General features: G+C 38.6%; 1 protein-coding gene and 1 long non-coding RNA gene across 8 annotated transcripts in view; one reads left to right on the plus strand and one right to left on the minus strand.

Moving 5' to 3' along the window:
- The window catches only part of LOC124181415 (low-density lipoprotein receptor-like), a 28977-nt gene extending 6974 nt beyond the window's left edge, over positions 1–22003 (plus strand). Inside the window, exons 3-13 of one of the 6 annotated variants that reach the window (XM_046567984.1) lie at positions 6957–7079; positions 13000–13119; positions 13706–13828; positions 15592–16029; positions 16273–16584; positions 16694–16994; positions 17112–17403; positions 17500–17980; positions 18489–18572; positions 19742–20010; positions 20591–22003. In XM_046567984.1, coding sequence (XP_046423940.1) covers positions 6957–7079; positions 13000–13119; positions 13706–13828; positions 15592–16029; positions 16273–16584; positions 16694–16994; positions 17112–17403; positions 17500–17980; positions 18489–18572; positions 19742–20010; positions 20591–20635 — 2588 coding nt within the window. In that variant the 3' untranslated portion in view covers positions 20636–22003. The remainder of the gene's footprint in view (positions 1–6956; positions 7080–12999; positions 13120–13705; positions 13829–15591; positions 16030–16272; positions 16585–16693; positions 16995–17111; positions 17404–17499; positions 17981–18488; positions 18573–19741; positions 20011–20590) is intronic. The other 5 variants (XM_046567992.1, XM_046568009.1, XM_046568000.1 and 2 more) reach the window with 5 other exon arrangements.
- LOC124181657 lies at positions 17936–19743 on the minus strand. 2 transcript variants are annotated; one of them, XR_006870528.1, is made up of 3 exons: positions 19440–19733; positions 18452–18620; positions 17936–18057 (listed from the first exon to the last, which is right to left on the minus strand). It is a non-coding gene; the product is annotated as an uncharacterized LOC124181657 (long non-coding RNA). The 2 variants fall into 2 exon arrangements; XR_006870527.1 differs by lacking the exon at positions 17936–18057 and having other exon boundaries at positions 18249–18620; positions 19440–19743.
- Positions 22004–23027: the final 1024 nt, after the last annotated feature.

Below are 23027 nucleotides of genomic sequence, written 5' to 3' on the forward strand. Positions count from 1 at the left end.
TACGTATAAAATCATTCAACGTTGATGCACTCGAACGAAATTTTTATTCAAGCTGCGAGAAATCTCTTCCATCGGATTAGTTCAAAAGTACTTGAATGATATAAATCGATGATACTTATCGCGTGACTCTATTGAGGAAGAAAAGAAGCGTAGGTACTGTGTCAATCGTAACAGGGTATTGAACGGGTGTATTATATGGGTATAGGATATACAGATGCAGGTCTATTCACGGATCGAACGCCAATACTACCCGGTATCCTTCTTATCAATCGGAATTGCACAGATAACTACTTTAACGAGAAAAGTTTTTTGTGACTCTCGCAAATAGCGTTATCTCTAAATTGTACCTATGAAGACATTAAAAGCCGTCCTCTTTATTGCAGGTACGGAGAACCTAAAAACTAAACGCTTTAGTTCCATTTATTATGAGTAAAACTTGTAATACTGTTTTCAGTTTTTATCGTTCGTCTGTCGTTTGAGTCGTCATTCGAGGTAAATCACTGTTCATAATTACTTGGTGGATTCATTGAAACTCGTTACCCTTGACCTCGTATAGTTTAAATAACAAACGTCAACTTGGAAAAATTTATTACCGTTGAAAAAAAAAAATTTCGTTTGCCTACCCGTGCCTATCAAAAACCAGTTTTATGACAGAACTCTGAAGTTTCCACAACTAGTTCGTATAAGAGAAAAGGTCTACATACATCTGACTTACAATGTAATTATAATAAACATCTATCATTTTTAAATTAGCGACTTGACGCATGCCCGACCTTACGCCGAGAAAAAGACCGACTACCGAGACTCGGAGGGAATGCAGATAAAGCGCGCGAGTGTACAGGGAAAAAAACGTACAAAAAGCGAATAAAGCGTAAAAAAACATTTAAACTACGTAAAAGCGCACTCAAAGCCGCGGGACAAACGACGCGACGAGGCGGCCGAGTTACGATAAGATTGGCAAGAGGAGAACGCGGACTTATCGATCGCCAGCAGTTGGCCGGTCGGTCGGTTTGTCCGTCTGCTGTCCGTCCGTCCACCAGTCTTTCTTTCTTTCTTTCTGTCTGTCTGTCTGTCTGTCTGTCTGTCTGTCTGTCGGTCGGTCGGTCGACGTCTGTACCAACTTGGTACGTACCTGCCCGGCTGAGATGCCTTGCAGTTTGCAGTTATCCCGGATGCTGTGCTGTAGCAGGCGTGTTATCCTCCAGCTCGAATTCCTCGTAACGCGACTCAAACTCAAAGGACTCCCTTTTCCTCCATCTCTGCCCCCCGCGACACCCTGATATAATATTCTCCTCTCGAGCCGAGTTTATACTCTGCTCTTTTATTCCCTGCGTGATGTTTTTACCTTTGAAACGTCTAAAATTCTCTTATGTAACTTAAAATTTTTTTCTCCACTCGCGTTTATTTCGTCCGTGTTCGTTATACAGGAATACGTAGATCGGGAATGATGAAGGTATAACGGAACATTAGAGGGAAAAAAACCTCTTCGAACAGCATTGTTAAATTGGGATCAGGAATTTATTGCGACAAGAGGCTCGGTGGAATCGCGAGCAAAGTACATAAAGCAACGAGCGCTGAGCTCATCGAGAATATGATGTTATCCTTCTATGGGCTATTTCCAATTGACTACAGCTCAGCACACGCATGAGATATGGGACTGAAAGGATTGGTTAAATCTTTGTCATACTATGTAGATCCTTAACAAGAATCATTTTTCCCAAGTAGCTATCACTCAAATATTTTTTCACTCAAATCGATCTAATCGCCTTTCATCAATTATATAACCGCTCGGTTAAATGAGTATATGATCAGTAGCCCAAGCGAACATCTGTTCACTCTCCTTTCCCTCCGGCAAAGAAGTTTAATTTTCTCACAATCAGATGTTAAAAGCCGGCGCGTTGTACCCACGAAGGGCTTTATCTTTGTAGGGGAGGTCGTCGCGGTCATTTGACGCGAAGATTGACCCGCTGCTCCATAGAGGAGCTCCATTGAGCATCAATTGGCTATAATTGGTATTCTTGGCGACAGACGCGCCCCCTGTACGCCGTCTGACTCGGGAGAAATCCTTCAAGCGTTATAGATTAGCATAACAGTGTCAGACTTGGGCTGTATTCCAAAGAAACGTTATACCCATTAGGTATGTACGTACCGTGGAAGAAAATTTTCCGATCGTCACAGCAACCCCGGATAGATTTTTCACATCTGCGTTACGCGTCGCAAAATATCGTGCACTTTAATTCTCAAAGTCAGTTGAATGGTATTTTTTCGTGGTTGAAATGTAGTGAACTCTTCGCGGAGTCATGTACGAATGTATGTTTGATTGGCGAGTACAGGAAATGACTGTTCCTTTTGGTGTTTGGTTTTTTTTTTCATTCGACCGTCGAACGTAATGATATGGCTTGACTTGTGTATTGATGTACATGTTTAATATGACTCAGGTCGTTATTCATCGGTTGGTCGATTCGGACCGCTTGCAAATTCGAGTTAAATTAAATTTCCAAGGAGTCTCTCAATGGTTTTTTTTCGTTCACTTAATTTTCATTACCGTCTGCATTTCCCTTCTCGATATTTGAATATTAAATACCGAGCCGTTACTCGTTCGCGGTTAAAGAAATAATTCTCTTGATTGTTTTACTAATGAAAAGGTGACCTGAACCCGCGAATAAGATTTACTGCCGACGCGTGCGTAACTCTTGAACATACTTAAATATGTTAAATAGATGCCACGTGTGAATAACGACTGCATAAGAATACAAAAAAAAAAAAAAAAACAGTACAATTTGTTGTGACGCAACGAGCTTTTTATGAAGACAAATGAAAATGCACGGAACGGCAAGCACAGTCGATATTGCATCAGCCGCAAAATACGAAGGAAGTCGACCTCCAGGCTGCACCCGAGGTCCTATTGGCGAGTCGCCGTTTGTTCTTCTCTCATCGTCAGTGTTTATTTTCCCTTTTTTACAAACCGTTCGTCGGTGTTTTCATCCCAACAGAGAAGGTCCTCCTCCACCACCTCAATTCTTGAACCCTGATGCCACTGTAACACCGCAGCCTAGGGCGCGCGAGCAAGGTTTGCCCGAGTTGCATCAGTCACTCGATGCGAATTCAACTTTGGGTTCGTTGATACCGGATTATTATGGTGAAAGGCTGCCCCGTAGATCTTGTCGGCTGCTGCAGTAAACTGCATGTGGAGCGCATGGTCAGCCGATGGTTATTTGCGGTCGTAACATTGGCGTCGAGCCGGCCTATCCCGCACACACCGCGTGCACGTTTCGCAGTTCGCACGATCGTCACTGCGAACCTTATTGATTCACTCGGAAAGCCCGTCGGTGCGGTTCGCGAAACGAGTAATGCTCTACGCGGATTAGATAAACCCCAGACGACGATGCGCTGCACAGCACACTCGATTCCCATAATCCTCTCTCTCTCTCTCTCTCTCCAATACTTCGGGATGAGTTTCTCGGCACAGCTCGTTCAATGATTCGCTAATAAATCTCGGGATACAACATTTCACCGCTCAACACCCAATTCGCGTATACGTGTATATATACATATTATATACTTTATAAGTGGATAAAACGAAATGTCTAATCTGCAGGGATCAGAAAGAAAGGATAGACTGTCGAATATGTCAACCTTGGCGGTCGTCATTTTCCCAGCCTGACATACTTTCCGTTTTTTCATTCTGGCACTTTTATTTCAGCAAGCCTTTAATTTATTAATTAATTAATCCGATCTATTGGCCGGTGCACTTCCGCGGTAGACGCGGTGACGGGGTGTAAGAAAAACTGATTACTTCTACAAACCCTCAGTTTTACCCTGAACGCCAATTTCAAACGGTCAGGAACAAAGGCCGCAGGGTTCAAGGGTGTACCAATAATTGCTATCGTGCCAGAACGTGCCATTTTGACCTCCTCCTCATCTTCAGCCCCCGCTGTGCGATTCTATCACAATTTCTCCGAATTTAATTGTGCCGTGTCTGCACGGGTTGTATCGGACTTCTACACGAGTACCGTGTCTCTATGCACATACCTCAATACGGCTAACAATTTTCCAGAGGCACTAATTCGAGCGCGTGTCCGCTGGTCCGTTAAATTTACGCCCATGTATACCATCATCCGCAACGCTGCAAATGGGCACGGGTGGTCCTTATCAGTGAGAAGCGCTGCCAAGTTTGGCCATTGAATTTGTAGGACACTCGACGAGACTAAGTATGAGGATGAGGCCGGTGGTGCTGGTGGTGCGGTAGGTGGAAGAGAACAAAAGTATGTCAGATTCTTGCGAGCAGGCGCAAGACCTTACTTATATACCGTGTAGTTACATACGTAGTCGCATGCGGTAATTGCAATAAGGTCTTCATCGCGGTCGAGACACACGAGAAGACGAGGAGAGGAGCCGAGTCGCCTGCATCCCTCGCTTGGCGTTCATGTCTCATTCCAAGAAGCCGGGCATGCCGTCTTGGCTCCCCAAAGATCCCGACCTCTCGCCTCTCCATCCCTCGTGGAACTCGAGTAAGGGATTCGAGGTCTCGGGTAGCGTTAATAACTTCAAATTCTGCACATCAACCCTCGCGAAATAGGAGAACCCTCTCTCTTCGTTCTCTGTGCAATAAATGCACCTTGGAATCTCTCCCCGGGTTTACCATCCTCTCTATCGCATATAACCTGCAGGTAGACCTATTCGTTCCGCAGGCAGTCAGCCAGAGATCGTTTCTACCCGTGATATAGCAAGAACCGATGCAGAAACGCACGAAGTCCACTATAGATATGCTCGGTCGATAGTCCAATTCGATGCTTCAGGGGAGAAAAAGAAAATAAAAATTACTCTAGGCGATTGGACGCGTGGCGCTTGAATTCAAGTGACTTCCGTGAATTGAAAAATATCGTTATTATCGCACAGGTGAATTTACATGATCATTGTATGAGCAATGTAAGATAAGAATATTGACTTGATGTCAGGTGATTAGACGTGTTTTGAATACAGGTATATACTTCGTGTTAGTCGAGGTGAATTCACCCGACTACGAACGAATTGAAACGACCTCAAGTGACTTCATATAAGTTCAAGTGTAACTTCTTTACAGAACTTGAGGATGAATTCATGTGACTATTAAGTGCAAACTCCACGTGATTTAAAGTTAGATCAAACGACGTCAGCGGATGAATTCAAGTGACTTGAAGTAAAAGATTTCAACACCATGATACATCAGGCGCCTAATTTCACCCGGTATATAAGTTGAAGTGAATTCACACAAGTTCCGAAAAGGTCTGCAGGTTCTCTTTTAGTGCTCCACCTTGGTTTATATCACGTTAGCCAAAAAGTGCGATTAATTGCAAGAAAGAAGGCTGCTTCGTCGACGTCTATGGATCAGACCACGTCGCGTGCTTCCGTATGGTTACGTATGGTATAAACGCTTCTGCGTAAAGAGGGAGCGAATTGCATGGCGGTAAGGGTGACGGGAGGAGAAGTGGATACCCGGTGATTATAGAAACGCAGCGGAGGCTCAGGGTATCTGATCGCAAGAATGTTGCTTTTATACGCCCAGCACCGTCGATCCAGACTCCAATCTTGCCTCTCGGCCTGACTTATTCCCCCCTCTGGATGCCTAGTTATCGTCCTTCTGTTCCACTTACTTCGAATCGCGCCATTACATTGCCTCGCCAATGTTGTCGTCGCCTTCATCTTTTCGCCTATAAAGTCTCATGACTGCGTAACACCCAGGCTTCAAAAACCACCGGTATGAAAAACATGAAACTGCGAAATGACGAGAATTTAAAAAAGAAACGATATATACGCGTCCATCCATCCCTCCTGAATAAATATATTATGGTTATAGCTATTCGTCTTAGGGAATACCTACGCAGGACTCTTTCTATTTCTCTCATCGCACTGCGAGGCAGACTACAAATAATAAAAGAAAAAAGAAGAATAAAAAAAAAAAATTGAAGTACAAGAAAAATGCGACGAAAAGAAATTTCTTATAACATTTTTCCTCTTCTCCCGAGAATATGTATATAGGTATATAACTATGTAATACATAGAAATCCCTCACTCTCCTCTTTCTTTTATCCGTCTCAGACATTTTCATCGCCTGCCCTTCATGCAACGGATTTTAATTAATGCCTGTCTGATATTCTGTCTCATTTTCGTGATATTTTGTCATCGTACACCAAAAAGTTCTGCTTAATATCTTATAGAGAGACCGGAGTTGCACTCTAATTGAGAATAACAAATATACACATATTAACTCAATTCAATTCAATTTTTGAATAAAAATTTTCGCATCAGTTTCAAGCATCAAGCACTTCTTTGTTCTACATCCGGCTTTATCCTAAGTCCAATTTACGAAAATTTTCGCAATGGTTTAAAATTATACATCAGTGTTAGTACTTTTCATCTCGATTCTGCAACTGACACGTGAGTTACATGTAAGAATTAAACTCACGAAGAATCGGTGACCCTTTGCCCAGCTATTATCGCTTCGTCCACGAAGTCGCCGTTCGACGGATTGATTGACCCGCGTACGCGATTCGGATCACTCGACCACCGTTCATGGAACGCACATTCTCTTCCGCTACGGCCCCCTCGCCTGATAATCGTTCCCTTGATCGGCGGAAGACTGGTATATATAGAGTGGAGTTGCCGCGTTCGCGAGTTTACAGCATCCGAGACTGGCTCCGCGCGAGGTTCGCCGATTCCGTCCAAGAGATCATCCGCAGCCTCCGTGGTTCTCCGACAGAGACATTGACCGACGTTCCCGCTATACCGTTCTTCAAATTCTCGAGATAATTGACAAATTTTTCATACGGAGGGTTGGGAGTCACGGGGGATCGAAAACATGCCGCGAAAAAGAGATTGGCTCATGTTTTCATCGCTCTGGTGTTTCGTGATCATCTTTGACGTCTGTCAAACATTGAACGGGGCACTGATCTTTGACGAGAAAACGAATGTTACAGCTACCAAGGCTTGCACCGACGCGGAGTTCAGATGTACCAATGGCCGATGTATTCTCAAAAACTGGCAATGCGATGGCGAGAACGACTGTCCCGATGGATCCGACGAAAACCCCAGCATCTGCCGTGAGTATTTTTCATAATTACAATCGCGTACAACTTTTTGCATCGTGTTATTTGGGGCGGAGGGGGCGCTGGCTGCGCTCGTTGGTTTGTTCTTAATCTTTTTTTTGGTATTCAAAAGAACCGGAATGAAAAGCATTGCGAAGCAAAGCAAAGATTGTTAGAAAAAAAGAGAAAATGGCAAATTCTGCGCGCAAGCTTTCCTTCATCCTTTACAAAGAGTCTTTGTTCGTGCGTTTGAATTAATTGAAGTAATGAATTTTCGGTGCCTTGAACGTGTTTCTCTCTTTGAACAAATTGCAGCAATTCAATCTCAAATAGTTACTCAACGATTATTATCCGACTCGAAAGTTGAATGGGCTTATAAGTTTAAGCATAATCGATTTACCCTCTATTTTTCGCTGCAAATAAATGATTCAAGAACAAACAATATGAGCCATTGTACACACAGAAAAACGATTTGTTCAATTTACAAAGTGTATTTGGGTGAAGAAAAATTATTTGCAGTAAACACAGTCTTACTTTACGACGTAAGTTACACAACTTATAAATGTTTTACCGAATGAAGCCATATTTGTGTCATGAAAAAGAAACACCATTTTCAATCGCACATATCCGGCAGAGTTCATTAAAATTCAGCTATCTGAACTAATATCTACTCCCTGTTCATAATGTTGAATTTATTAGAAATTCGCAAATGAAAAGCGGTTCGCTTCTGTATGCTAACAGATTTCGCATTCGTCGTGTACGTAATAATCGAAGTTTTGCAGACAGCGGCACAGGAAAAGTTTGTATCGTAAAAGCTGAAAGTTGAAAAAAGTTTAATAACCCGGGAGCCAGTATTTGTTGTAATCTTTAAAGAAACAACTGATAATATTTTCATTTACAATTAGTCAGTCAAGTTATATGGCTAATAACGTGTTGTTTTACGGTATATTAACTATATGCAAACCGTTCAATAATTTAACTCCGTGTTTCGCAGGGGTAATACGTTCGAAACGACATTCTATATCTACGTACTTATAATTTTAAACGTCTTTGCGTCCCGCTGACACGAACAGCCAAGTGCTGCGTAAGAGGAATTAATCTTTGAATGCAGCATAAAGTAATAAGACGGGGCTGCAGGAAATGCTACCTCCGCGTATAATGTCGGTCTTATCCTGCTATCTCGGCTCATCCAGTATGAAACTTTGTTAATGTACTTGGCGCACGTGTCTGAAAGTGCACACTACCCGGTGCGTCAAGACACGATCATGATTATAGTATATATATATATGTTTTATATATATATATATATATATCATCCATATTGTCGCCTCATTAATACGGGCTAGAATTATATTTGCGTCGTGAACGATTATCAAACAACGCTGACATCGCCTTGACTGTTGACCTATTCTAATTTCTGAATATACACACTCGTTATTGCGAAAGTTTTATACAAATGCCCATTCGATGAAGGCGCAATATGCACTAGATAAGTCTTGACGTATGCGATGTAGTAAAGCATAATAAGGAAATGGTTAACATTGATGCGACGACACTGATTGATATTAAAAGACAATGTTCAACCTAGCCAAGATCTTGAACCAGTTATTACACGTAAGATTTCGAAGGGTCACCTGTCTAAACGGAATGAAATTTTTTTCGATAAGTTTTTCGATTTCGTCGGTAATCTTCTCAATCACCCGCCTGAAACGCCCGAGGAGAATTTTTTTTTAATTCGATGTTGAGCGTTAGTAGTTGAATCTTCATTTATTATCGACGCAATTAGCGAGCATCGTGTAAATCCGCATTATCGACGATTCCGCTGAAGAGATAATTTAATTATAATTCGGCATGCGGAATATATTTACCGAACTTAAAAACAAAAACAAAGAATGAAGTAACATTCAAATTTCTTCCACTCCCTACTTTCCGTTATCAGTTATATAATATGAATGTATGATTACTCTATCTATACGAAGTAGTTTAAAAGTTGCGACTTCAAAGGTGAATAACTTTTCTCAAACGACGAAAACGTGATAAGTTTTTTACGGGAATTTATTCAGTCCTACGAAATTAATTACGGTTTGAGCTAGCCTGCCGTCTGTCGAGTGAAAGATCCTTCACATTTTAAATAATTTGTGACCAATGCCGATACCCGAAGCTAGACGATATATCCGCTCAACTATGGAGCACGAGTTGCAGTCAGCGAACTGATCTTTGACAGTTAGTTATTGCCTCATTGGTTTCACGGGGTTATCGGATTTTCAAAGTTTTTCGCTCCAGTTCCAGTCTTGTCTTTGATCCCTTTTCAAGCGGTAGAAAAATTAATTCTAGAACGTAGTAAAATGCGTACAAAAATTTCGACGCTGTTGCGTTATTATCTATATTCATGTGTACATATATACACTGTACAACATTCACGTCGTAGTTTTGATAGATAATAAAACTTCCGTCTTTGTTCGTCAGCAGCTTTCATAATCTTCCCGTGGTACAACAATGATATTTCCGTTACTTTAGAAGTTATTTAACTGCAAATTGAACACTCGCCCAGACTCGATAAGATTTTTGCATTTGCTAAACGGTGGAAAATAAATTAACAGACGTTCAGCTCAACGTTCAGCTCAACGTTTAACTCAGGAACTCGACGATTGCTCATGTCAAACTTGTACAAGTCATACCTACAGTAAATCAGTTTCCGTAACTCATCCGACTGTTAAAATCCGTATCAAACGGCCCCCCTATATCGAAAACTTTATGGAGCCCAGAATCTATCCCTCAGGCCTGAAGCCACAGGTTACAACAACTATTTCAACCCCCCCGTCACTTTATTGGTTACAAATTTATGTACTTCACAATTCCCCCGTGGATTTGTACCTCTGGTCTTTCGATAAATCCTGAGCACCCGAGCTACAGTTCTTTAACCACGGATTCCGTACCATTTGAAGTTTGGAAAGCCGAAAATCGACTTCTGTAGAATGCATGCGGATTATTTGCTAATCGGCTGGTATATATAATTTCGTAGAAACTCACCACTTCAATGTAGATAGAAAACTTTCGGGAAGAATTATCCACTTTACAATATGCTTGCACTTATATTCACTGCCTCCGAAAATACGCAGGATGAATACAGCATCCGGCAGGTAATGCAAGTCATCGTTCAGCTTGAAAAGTAGCGTCCTTAATTCATGGAGCCCCGTAAATCCAAAGAGATTCGCATCGAAAGGACGAAGAAGTCTCTAAAAAAAAAATCATCCATTTTGTCATGCGCATAAAGCACTCAAAACTGTGGCAATTTTATCGTTCGTATGGATTCCAGAATCTGCCACTCATATATTTGCAGGTGCAAGAAAAATACAGATGATAAACAAACGAGAATTGGTATTAAAAAAAATCAATAATATCATTATCCGCGTTGCATTGAGAACCATTAATTAGAATCGTTGTACCCGATGCAGTTAAGTTCGACAATTGCCGGACGTAATTAGCGACGCAGTTCTTCTTTCGTTACTCTGTCGATTCGGGCACTACGATGCTGTCCACGTATACCCTAACCCGCTGACCTGAGGAGGAAATTCTCGTTAAACGTTCGACAGCCTTTGCTGACGACAATAATTCACCTGCACGGACAAATTTATATATACACACGTGTTCCATATGCTAAAATATACGACTGATGCCTCTTGCACTTTCTATATCCAAGGTTGTCTCGAACTCTGCACTATTAACCCCGACGAAAGGGTTTTGGGTTCAACCGAGAAAGCTAGCTACTCGTTTTCGGACCATTTACCTCGTCGAACGTTTTTACCAATGTAGTCCCACACGTGCCGGAGATTATCTTGGAGATTAAACGTCTAACCTTGCAAGACAAACGAGATGTCCAATCGCCGTTTGCAGCTCTTCGAAGAGCTCGAACGCTATTTTCTCTCGGTAACTTGACAATGCAAAAATTCTCCTCGCGCGCGTCTTGCATGGGCCCTGGCCGCGTTCCAAATGCTGTCATACCGGATCTAGAGCTCAAAACACCCAATACAGCGACTTCCAAGGGCCTTTAAGTTTTTCCACTGGCCCATCTCATCGGAGTCGTCGGTTAAGATTAAAAATGGCAATTAGCTTGTCATGAAGTCGAACGCGTCGCGACTATTCTTCAATTTGTATCTTTACCACATCTGACTCTCTGAAAGATCTGCTGAATTTTCCTCAATAACTTTCAAATTCAAAAGCGTCTATACCAGTAAAAGAAGTTTGATTGACACCCCACTTCCGACGGTATATTATATTCTCAAAGGTATTGAATTGAGGACTATATCGTATTACCAGATTCCCATTCGGATTAAATCTACATCATGGTGTATATAACATTTTCAAACGTTTTATAAACATGTTCCGGCTCTGTCACTGTCACGGTATATAATACATAACTTGACACCGTAAAAGCTTTCTATACACCGGCAGATATGGGCATTCGAATCATTTTCTACGAAGTCTAAATTGACACAAAAAGTTTTATTATCTAAGATTAGCTAACTCTGTTTAAAACTAACGTAAATTGTATCGAGTGAATATTTAAATCAGATGGTTTTCGTGCTGGAAATACACATATACTTACATCGCTATATGCTTCGCTGTTTCGCTTACACACCAAGTTCAGATGGTCCATGAAGTCAGTTTCCGAATGCAGCAGGCAGCTAAAACGAGGATCAATATTAGCACAGAATTTGCTGGTAAATTAATTTTTGCAGAATCCGCACGCTCATGACCTATTCATTGGTTTTTGATAGACCATAAATGGCGTCGGTAATCTTTGCGAAACTTGTTACCTATCATTTGTAACGTTCATCAATGCGGGGTAACCGTGACATGTCAATTAAATCATTTGCATATCGCCACGCTCCGATAAGCGACGGGGCGCCAGTTATCTGACTTGATTGTGTAACCAGTTTTCCTTACAGGAAATCATTTTTCACGACCCCAGGTCGCTGTATAATCAATCACTGTTGCATATAACTTTACGTATACATGCCTGTTCCGTACTTTCACGGGGAAAAAATGTGTAACTTTAATTATCTACATACTGCTCGCAACAAGGAAAAGTGTTCGTCTCGTCATCGCGTCGTCATTGCCTTTGACAAGGAAACAAAGTCTACACTATTTACTAAACTGGGCATAAATGAATGGTGACATTAGTTGCTGACATATCGCTTTACGTAGACAGGTACGAGAAAACCTCGTCATTTTTATCCAATAACGATAATGACAAATTGTCTACTAAGTAGCTGGTGATCACAATTCGTACGATTAAAGATTATAGCCATCGCCGCGTGCTGCACTTATGAGATTTAATCACTTGCTATTTCCGTTATAATCCAAGTGCACGATGAAAATTTTGTATACGTGTTTAGAACTAGATTTATTATGGCATTGACATCGTTATTTTTAATATCACCCGATTACTCGAGAGAAATACAAATCGATCACATTCTAGTTGTGATTTAAGGAATCGATTTTACACCCATTGGATTACGCATGAAGTCGAGTTTCGCACGGCTAGCATATATAACCAACCATTTTTAACGACATTATGAATTCGAAGCTGAAAACTACTGTCACGTTCTTTCCCGGAATACTTAGTAATACAACCGATGAAAACTTGTCTCCAGCAGAAAATAAGATTTACAGGGTAAACTTATTTATGTAGTCATTGTGCAACTTCGCGATTAAATTATTTCCAACATCGGTTGAATGTATGTAATTTTTGTTTTTGTCCCGCGAACTATAAAACGACGGTTGTGTAAAAAAAATGCGAGAGAAACGGTACAAGAACGTATAAGCATAAAATTCGATTTGAAGTAAATATTTTCTTTGTTGTAACAATTACTGTGCTAAACAAAATTCCGCATCTGAGGGAAGATTAATAACTAATAAATGTCACGAAAAGGGATTCGACGGTGCTCCGAAAGGGAGTTCGAGTGCAGTCCTGGAGTCTGTATAACTAATGTCTGGGTCTGTGATAACCATGAAGACTGTGCTGATGGGTCAGATGAGAAAAATTGTCGAAGTAAGTTTGATCTAGGATGTTCCTGGAGGTGGTGACATATCTCTAGAAGCGGTTAACCTGAAGCAGTGAACGTTGGTACTCAGGAACAAGACGAAAAATATTTAAAGTACAATTACTGCGCTTTTTGCACACTGCCCATTCACGTAGAGCGTAGATTGCATATATTTCCTTGTAATTTCACTATCCGCGATATATTTAACCGCATGTAATTATCGAAGGTTGTTGTACCCGAATGAACTTTATAATCTTAAACCTTTCACTCGATCTGTTATTAAACTCTTGTTCCAGATTATAATTCCTTACGTGGTCACAATATTTTGATATTATCGTAGTTTCTTCTTACGATTTAAAAGCTTGTTAAAAATGGTGAAATTTCGTCTTGAAATGCAATCTACGTTCATCGTCGTGAAAAGCGAAGAACTGGTGTCATGTCATTTTCGATTCGACTTTCGCGAATAATCCGTTCGTTGTCAAACTGACGATCCCGCATGAATATTTGCCTGTGTTTTCACATGGTTTCATCTCTAACTATTTCACACGAGTATCTAACTTGTTGTTTTATAATCCCCGCCCTCGCCGTTTTTAGGAAGCAAGAATTGCACTGCTGAACAATTCACGTGTCGCGGAAGCATCGGACAGTGTGTACCATTGACCTGGATGTGCGATGATCACCCGGATTGTATGGATCGTTCGGACGAGACTGACTGCAGTAAGCTTATCCCTGAGATCTGGTGGAGTTGCACTCTTACAAGTCCCTTTATAAATCGCTTATCACGCCTGTTACTGTAGAAAATATGTTGATTTATATATATTTGATTTAATATTGTCTAGTCGTAAGCTTGTGCTTGTCATTGATAATAATATATTGTACAACAATTTTCTACTTGTTTAAAACACCTATTGTGCTTATTCCTTCAACAATTACACTGAAGTAACATAGCACGCGGTTATTTTTCATCCTCCCCTGCATATCAGTTGCATGAATCAATTTTAGGCTTGGAAAATCGTACTAAACAGAAAATGTGACTATTTTTATCATCGCATGCGGACAGATTATCATATACACGGAAATCATAATCATCTACGTGAATTATACCGATGTATTTGTATTTTCGGGCAGAAAACGAGCAGATACTATGCTCTAACGTTATTTGCATATATATGTCACCTCGGTTGCACTTCTTTTTGATTTTCACCGCATCGAGAGATATGTCCTACCTTGTTCTGTAGTTTTAAATATTTCTTAAATATATCTATTGTGCTTTTATTTAGCGACCCTCAATATCCTCTCAATTTGCCTCACTGCTTTCAAAACATGATCCTTTCTGGATCCCTTGCTTCCTTTATTACATATGAATTTTTAAATTCTAATTTTCCTCAACTTTCAAAGCAATCATATCAGTTCCCATTCCCAATTAATATAGGTAAATTCCTTATACGTTAGTACATGTATATAATTCCTATACCTCCCATTATTGTGATTCTTTTCACGTACCTAGTTGATGTTTTACTACTGTGTGAGTAGTACATGCAATATACAGTGTGAGTCAACTGAAACGTAGCCATACCTCTTGCCACTGATGCTAGTTTCAAAAAATTCGTGAATACGAATTTGTCATTGACTCACCCGGTATATTTATATTTATAAAAAAAACTTCCTCCAACTTTTAAATAATGGATTATCTTTCGGGTTCCTTTATTTCCATACACATGACAAGGGTCAAAAGTGACTTGCCTATGAATATTTCAAGATCAGGGTGCCGCCACGTATCCTTGAAAATGTTCAATATTTTTGCAAGCAAGAATACACTCGTATCATACTATGTCCGCGTGTAGTAATGATGTTTGGGCTCACAAATAGTATAGATCTAAAGTAGCAAAACTTCGTACTGAATGTCATGAATTTTTTTCTTCAACATTAATCCGAGAGATCATCCAGAATTTAAATCTTACCACGTTTTTTTAAATCCAAATTCTAGTAAAATGTAGTAATGATTTGCTTTTATATTCTTGAAAACGTCTTCACGAAGAGTATTCACATTAATGATAAATTGTTCGCTTCTATATATAATTATTCCTGAAATTTGTATAGTTTGAAATTGATTTTAAGGCATAAATTTTTAATTGTAAAAAGAGTCTTCAAGGCCTCATTATAATTCTTCATAAAGATGCTCCACTGATTCAGGCCAGCGTAAATACTGGCAAAGCTTTAGCTGGATGAGCTATTAATTATTTGCCAATGTTTCAAATGCTGAATCTAATTTACTACTGGAAAAAATTTGACATTATAGAAAGCTTGCTGGGCACAAGCAAAGAACATGTAATTTTGTAAGCCTTCAATATTCAACAGCTCACGATTCATACGATCTGTGATATAATCATACTTAAACTTTAAATTCGTTCAAAATCATTTCCTCAGTGGATACGCAAATTAGAAAGATGGACTAAAAACAACTTTGTTTTGAACTTTAGATAATACCTGCCGTGCCGATGAATTCACCTGTGACAACAAGCACTGTATTCAGCGGCACTGGGTCTGTGATCATGACGATGACTGTGGAGACGGAAGTGATGAAAAAGACTGCCAACCATCAACGTGTCAACCTGATACACAGTTCACCTGCGCAAAGGGTTACTGCATCACATCACGGTGGCGATGCGATGGAGATTCAGATTGTCCTGATGGTTCTGACGAAATGGGATGCACAGATAGACCACCTAAAGACAAAATGAACCATTGTGGAGTTCACGAATTCTCGTGTGATGACCACATCACTTGTATACGTCAGAGTTGGGTTTGCGATGGCGGTAGAGATTGTCCCGATGGCGCTGATGAATCTCCCAGTAATTGTGCATCAGTCACTTGCAGACCAGACCAGTTTCAGTGCTCAGATCGAAGCTGCATTTCAGGTAAACATGTGTAGAAATAGATGGCTAAGTTTTAGCTGAAAGTGTAGATTGTATCATTCATGAGAAATTATTACTTGGTAGAAATATTATACATGACACATTGTCGTTCAGAAAATTAAGTTGCGGCAAGGTGGTCTTTCACAAATGCCACATACTAAATACAATTACAGTTTGTTTGATGCAATTGGTTGTTGAACGTGTAAACTAGCATATTAAATCGTTTGCCAATTATTTATTTGACAGGGCGTTTCTTCTGCGATGGAATAAAAAACTGTCCGGATGGTGCTGATGAAAAAAACTGTACAGCGGCAGACGTTGTTTGTGACCCGTTGAAACAGTTCGATTGTGGTCATGGCTCGTGTATACCACTGAGCAGTTTGTGCGACGGAAAACCTGATTGTCTGGGATGGGAAGATGAGCCGCTAGATCTATGTAAAAAAAATGAATGCCTTGTTAACAACGGTGGCTGTTCACAGATATGTGTTGACCTTCCAATTGGTTTCCGCTGCGAATGTAGAAATGGCTACAGATTAATAAACAATCAAACTTGTGATGGTAAGATCTAAGTCGCCAATTGAAACTTACGAAAATGAGTTCACATTTAAGAGTAGTCATTATGAAAAGTCGTTGATTTGACACTTTCAACTTTGCTCTTAAAATTTAGATGTCGACGAATGTCTGGAGCCCGGAAGTTGTTCGCAGTTCTGTAAAAATGAAAAGGGTACCTTTAAATGCAGTTGTGATGCTGGTTATCTCAGAGATCCACGAGACTTGACTCGCTGCAAAGCAGCTGAAGGCCATGCAAGTTTATTATTTGCTAGACGTCACGATATTCGAAAAGTAGCACTCGACCGTCCAGAGATGACAGCAATTGTAAACAACACCAAAATGGCCACAGCTCTGGATTTCGTCTTTCGAACTGGTATGATATTCTGGAGCGATGTCAGTGATAAGAAAATATATAAGTAAGTACTAAGCAACTGATCACATTTCATACTTAGCTTGGCAATTCTATCTTACAATAAAAACAATAAACTAACATTACTCACTGACTGACTATTTAACATCTTAATGTGTTTCAGAGCTCCTATTGACGAGGGTAATGAACGAACTGTTGTCATTGATCGTGATCTAACCACATCAGATGGTCTTGCTGTAGATTGGATTTATAATCACATATACTGGACGGATGCTGAAAAAAATACAATTGAACTGGCAAATTTTGAAGGTAACATGAGAAAAACTCTGATAAAAGATCGCGTACAAGAACCAAGAGCAATTGCTGTCAATCCACTGGAGGGTTGGATGTTCTGGACAGATTGGGGTGACGATGCTAGAATTGAAAGGGCTGGGATGGATGGCTCACACCGTTCGGTAAGATTCCTCTGACTAAATAGGTAGTCCCTCAAACAGAAGCTTCCTGCAACATATGTGTATAGGTTTTATTAATAATTTTACGTTTAATAACAGATCATCGTAGGAACCGAAGTGAGATGGCCAAACGGCTTAACGTTGGATTTAGTTGGAAAGAAATTATATTGGGTAGATGCAAAATTGAACAAAATTGCTTCTTGCAACTACGACGGATCTGGGAGACGGACTGTATTATACTCACCTGATATTCTCAGGCATCCGTTCAGCATTACAACGTTTGAAGATTACATTTTCTGGACAGATTGGGATAAAGAAGCTATTTTTAAAGCAAACAAATTCACCGGCAAAGAAGTTGAGGCGATAACTTCTGTGAGGTCTGTTCAACACCCAATGGCTGTACACGTGTATCATCCGTATAGGCAACCTGATGGAAAAAATCAGTGTCAGGCAGTAAATGGGCACTGTAGTCACCTTTGCTTACCAGCACCAAAGATCAGTGCAAAATCCCCTCTTCTCAGTTGTGCTTGTCCAGACGGGCTCAGGCTTTTACCCGATGGTCTCATGTGTGTCGAGAATGGTAAGTCACAATGAAACTTTGCAGACAAAAAGCTGGCAACAACTTATTGCTTGGGAATGCTAGATTGTGTGCCGTATCTAGAAAAAGATTATGTTTGATACTGGGCATTGTGACAGTATCTCGTCATTATTCAAAATTGTTTGGAAGTTCAATGCTTCGCTTCATCACGTTCCTCGGATCTGTTTTTTCCTTTTCTTTTTCCAAGATAACACTTAGCGTTTTTGAGTCCAGTTAGTCCAAGCTTAAAGATTTATTTTTAGAATCAAAGTAATCCGTATCATTTTCATCACCACCCATGCGTGACAAAAATTAGAACTTTACTAATGAGAGCTGGTGTGAATGCCACGGATTATCATTACGTCTCATCTATCCATTGGTTTTATTATTTCTTTGTATTGGATTTCATTCAAGGGGTGCAAGAATTTATTCTTAATTCGTAAAATTTGATATTTATAAATATTCACTGTTTACGTTTGCATCGATGTTGCATGAAAATGGGGTATTCCAGTAACGACAACAGTCGCACCAACCACCCAAGCTGTCACCGTGCCATTCAAGAGGTTTGAACCTCCCAAGGTCGCAGGTTCAAGTAGTAAGTATGCAATTGGGTAGTTTACAGCATTTTTTTAATACAGATCACCTAAAAAAAGTGTTTTGTAAATAATCCCCTGTCACAAAGATTCTATAATAACGTCTCAGCATTTACTTTTCATTCCTTTTTTTTTTTTTTTTTTTTTTTTATTCCAACTCTAGATTAAGTCATTGTAGGTATGTAGATGGATCGATAATATATTGTGATATGCAAATATCTGATGTGATTGTCAATGTCTTGCTGTGTAACTGTACAAACATGCTTCTTGATTCCATCATTGAAACTATGCATAAGCATACGCCTATAATTTTTACCTCCAAAATTTATGCACATTCAGATTTTAACTTTGTATTTCTTAGTTGTATATCGTTTTATACCGTAAGAAAAACTAAAGAGAAACCAAATTGGCGAAATTCCGATTAAATTGATTGAGTTCAATAAATTCATGGTTTTCAATGTCAAAGAACTTTGGCTAACGATAGAAAACTTATTGTGGTGACAATCAAATAAAAAGTTACACAAAATGTTCTACAAATTACGATTCAGTTATGTAGTATACAGATAGTTATTTCAGAAATTGCTCCATAAAACCTTGAAATTCATATAAAGGCTATTCATCACTATATTTCATGAAATGAGCTCAGGCCATTTATTGAGATTGTTGGTAATATTCAATGTTTTCTAAATTTGATTTTGTTGCTAAAACGAGGTGCATGAATCAGATTGATTCAGCATTGGGCTATAGAAATGCGGCATGATGCATGTGCATGGTTTATCCATACACAATGGTATGAGCATTCACTCAAATTCACAATTTGAGAAATAACATTAAAATTAGTGAACTTGTTAATCTTATGAACAACTTACTATCTTTACCCCTCATTCTGTGATTTGATTCTTATACCAATTGCTGTCATTACTACTATCGTCAATCAGTAATGCCAATTAGAATTCCCAATTTCCATTCGCAAGTTTGTAAGCTTTTCTTACCAGTCAGCAAGTCTCAGTTTTCTGAAAACAAAGACCTCTTTTATAGAGCTTATCGATTCATATTCTATGTGAATTGTCTGAAAATAAATCATAACACCCAACAAGTCCAGTAAAAATCAGATTTATGTTTAATAGTTGTTGCAATAATATTAAAGATTAACCATACGAATTTATAACAGGACCAACAAATGGCACAGATGGCAATGGAGGAGCTGGCTTTTCCGAAGAAAACACAGATCGTGGAATAGTGGCTGGAATTGTAATAGGAGTGGTAACAGTTGGCCTTGCTCTACTGGCTCTTGTAGCCTTTTTGTGCTACAGGCATTACCTACATCGCAATGTCACAAGCATGAACTTTGACAATCCCGTGTACAGAAAAACAACTGAAGATCAATTTAGTTTGGAAAAAAACCGTTTCCCACTTCCTGCTGCAACGGTTGGCGAAGAGGTAAGCTTTATCATCAAGAATTTGAACTATATACATATAGGTGTTTGAAATTAGTGACCACTGTGGTTAAATATTTAAAGAGATTCGTCGAAGTTGGTCATGGTAAAATATCTTTTTATTGATTATTTGAATGGTTGCGACGTTTCGATCAGCTACGGCCCAAACATCTTCAGGCTTCCTCCTGACGTCGCGAGACAATAACACGTTAAGCTCGTAGGATCGTTAATAATTATTGTGTGAAGATGATTGGCCATAGCCGATCGAAACGTTGCAACCATTTAAATACTCAATAAAAAATTTTTTTACCATGACCAACTTCGACGAATCATTCTTAATGTATACATATAGGTATGAAATGTTGTGGCAGGATTTTTCTGGAAAAAATGTATCTATGACACTTAGTAACTGCAGCATAATTTATAATTTGAAGCTATTGTCATAGTTCAACATGAAAATAAGGTTCTTTCAATTAGGCAACTACTATTGTTATCAAAGCGAAACATCAATGTCATTTACCAGATGAATTGTAAATTTTGTTACTTCAACCATTGTAAAATTTAAATTATTTGTTTCCAAACAGGCTCAGGAACCATTAACAAGTCCCGGAACCAATGATTATGTTTAAGACTTACTCGGCCTGCCATGGGGCCGTACAGCAGGTCAAGAAGCAAGCAAAAAATAATGAATGAATCAAAAATGTTCATCAAAATCTAACTGCGATGGTGCGAAACACATGCCTGCCCAAATGCCCGCCCACCTGCCTGCCTGTTTGTCTGTCTGTCTGTCTGCCTGTCTGTTTGTCTGCTTGCCTGCCTGCCAACTCAGCTGTGATTATGTTTACTTTCTGTACTGTGTTTGTTAATTTGAAATTTGATGAAAAGGAAACTAACTTAGGCCACTTGATATATTTCGTTCGCACGTTTTTCACTTTTGCCGATAGATATAAAAGGAGAAAGTACCCATAATATAACTATAATCATTTTGTTTACATCTCACGAAAAGATAACATTATGTTATGTGTTTGCAATCAAATGCGGCAAATAATGGATATACAATTGATGGGCATTCTAAATTCATCTCTCGATTACTAGTATAATATTTCTCAGGTCTTGATCGCAAAAGTAAGATAATTGTGTTTAAAATGCAGTGCTAAAATTATATATCTACGTAATGTTTCAACTTAACAATGATTAGAAAAAAAATTACATTTTCATAATATATGTTGAAATATTAATTCAAAATTAACACTTGAATTTACCGCTATTCAAATTTATGATTCACATGCGGTAAACTACTGTAATTGTGATTATTTACCAAGTTATTAATTTTAAATCCAATTAAATATGTCAAATGAATACTTTGTGAATTGAAGAGTAAAATTATCAGTTTTAAATTTGGAAAGACATAGATATTTGCTGCCACATGCTTGAAAAAATTTCTCCTTTTATTGCTTTAGGCTCTGAGTGGTCGAACGGTACTTGGCACGTACGTCCAAAAGTAGCTGCTCATTTCGGGATGAGTAACTCATATCACAAAAGCCATTCTAATTAGATTCTTTTAGTTAATTGTCCTTAAGATTACGTATTAGTGTTAATAAAAAAGCAACATAGATGTAATAAGAGCAGCTCAATGACACTAAGTATGACTGTGCGTTTGTTAGTTAATCCAAGCTATGGTACGGTTCTCAACCTACTAAAAGTCAGTGTATGAGTATGTGTGTAGAAGTAAAATCTCAAAATAAGAATTATACTTATTAATAATATTATTAATTATTATATTACACTATTAAATGTGAGATTTTTATGTTTTACTCATAAATTCTAGATATCTCCAAAATATTAGTCAGCTTAGATGCCCGACGATAGTTAAAAATAACATACTACGGCAAGATTTTTGCTTGCAATGAAAAGAAAGAATATTAATTAGTAAAAAAAAATAAAAATCATTAATGCGGATGGAGTGGAGGGGAGGGAGTGCAAACTATGCGAGTAACGAAAAATGTCGAAGTTTCTTTGAGCCAAAGAATTTATCAATTTAGCTATTCAAATTAACTTGAAAGATTGTAGCTCTATTATTGTTTTAAAAATTAATTTTACTCATGCTTATATATTAACACAAGATATTCTACAGAATCATCCATCAACAATTCTCATACTTATATAAGTTATTACAATTATTATATCCCCATTTCTATTTAGGCCATTTTTAGTGTGAAAATTAATATTGTAGTTTCACTATTTATACTTTACTAAAATATTTAAAAAACAAAGTATATTTCTGTAGTATATGCGCTGGCTGGCACATTTAACGTGTTATCATTGATAGTTGAAGAATGAATTCTGCAAAATAATCAAACAAACGAAAGTAAATGCGCAGATAGAAATTTTGAGTGCTGAAAAGTGTACGTCACTAATGAAGTCAGTTTATTCATCATTTTTACCGTAGCGTTGTGTCTGATTGTTTGATAAGTACTTGCAGATAGGTCTACTGCCTATTGATTGAATTGTATAGCAATTGATCCTTGTATTTTACATAGGCATAAGGTAACGTGGCAAATTGGAGGATGCGTGAATGAAAATGTGCAAAATTAAGAATTAGATCAAACTAATTTGAATCGATTTAATAGGGAGAATGTATATCCGTGTGAATGTTCAGATTTTTATGTACGAGTCAGACGGCATATCCTAGCCATTTTACCCGCCAAAATCGTGTCAAACATTGTTTCTATATACATTATTATCACTACGTACGCATGGGTATGTATGTATATACACACACATCTGTATTTATATATATATATATATACACACATATATATATATACACATAATTATACATAAATAAATACATTATAAATCATACTATTGTAATTGTCATATTATTATCGTAACCATGTAAAATGTAAAATTTGTAAATAAGTAAGGATAAATATATGTATAATAAACTATGCAAGCAATTTTTAAACCTACTTTAAAACCACGACCTTGTACATTGCAAGTCACGTATTCAAGTTTAGA

Source organism: Neodiprion fabricii, chromosome 1 (assembly GCF_021155785.1).
Source record: "Neodiprion fabricii isolate iyNeoFabr1 chromosome 1, iyNeoFabr1.1, whole genome shotgun sequence".
Lineage (NCBI taxonomy): Eukaryota > Metazoa > Arthropoda > Insecta > Hymenoptera > Diprionidae > Neodiprion > Neodiprion fabricii.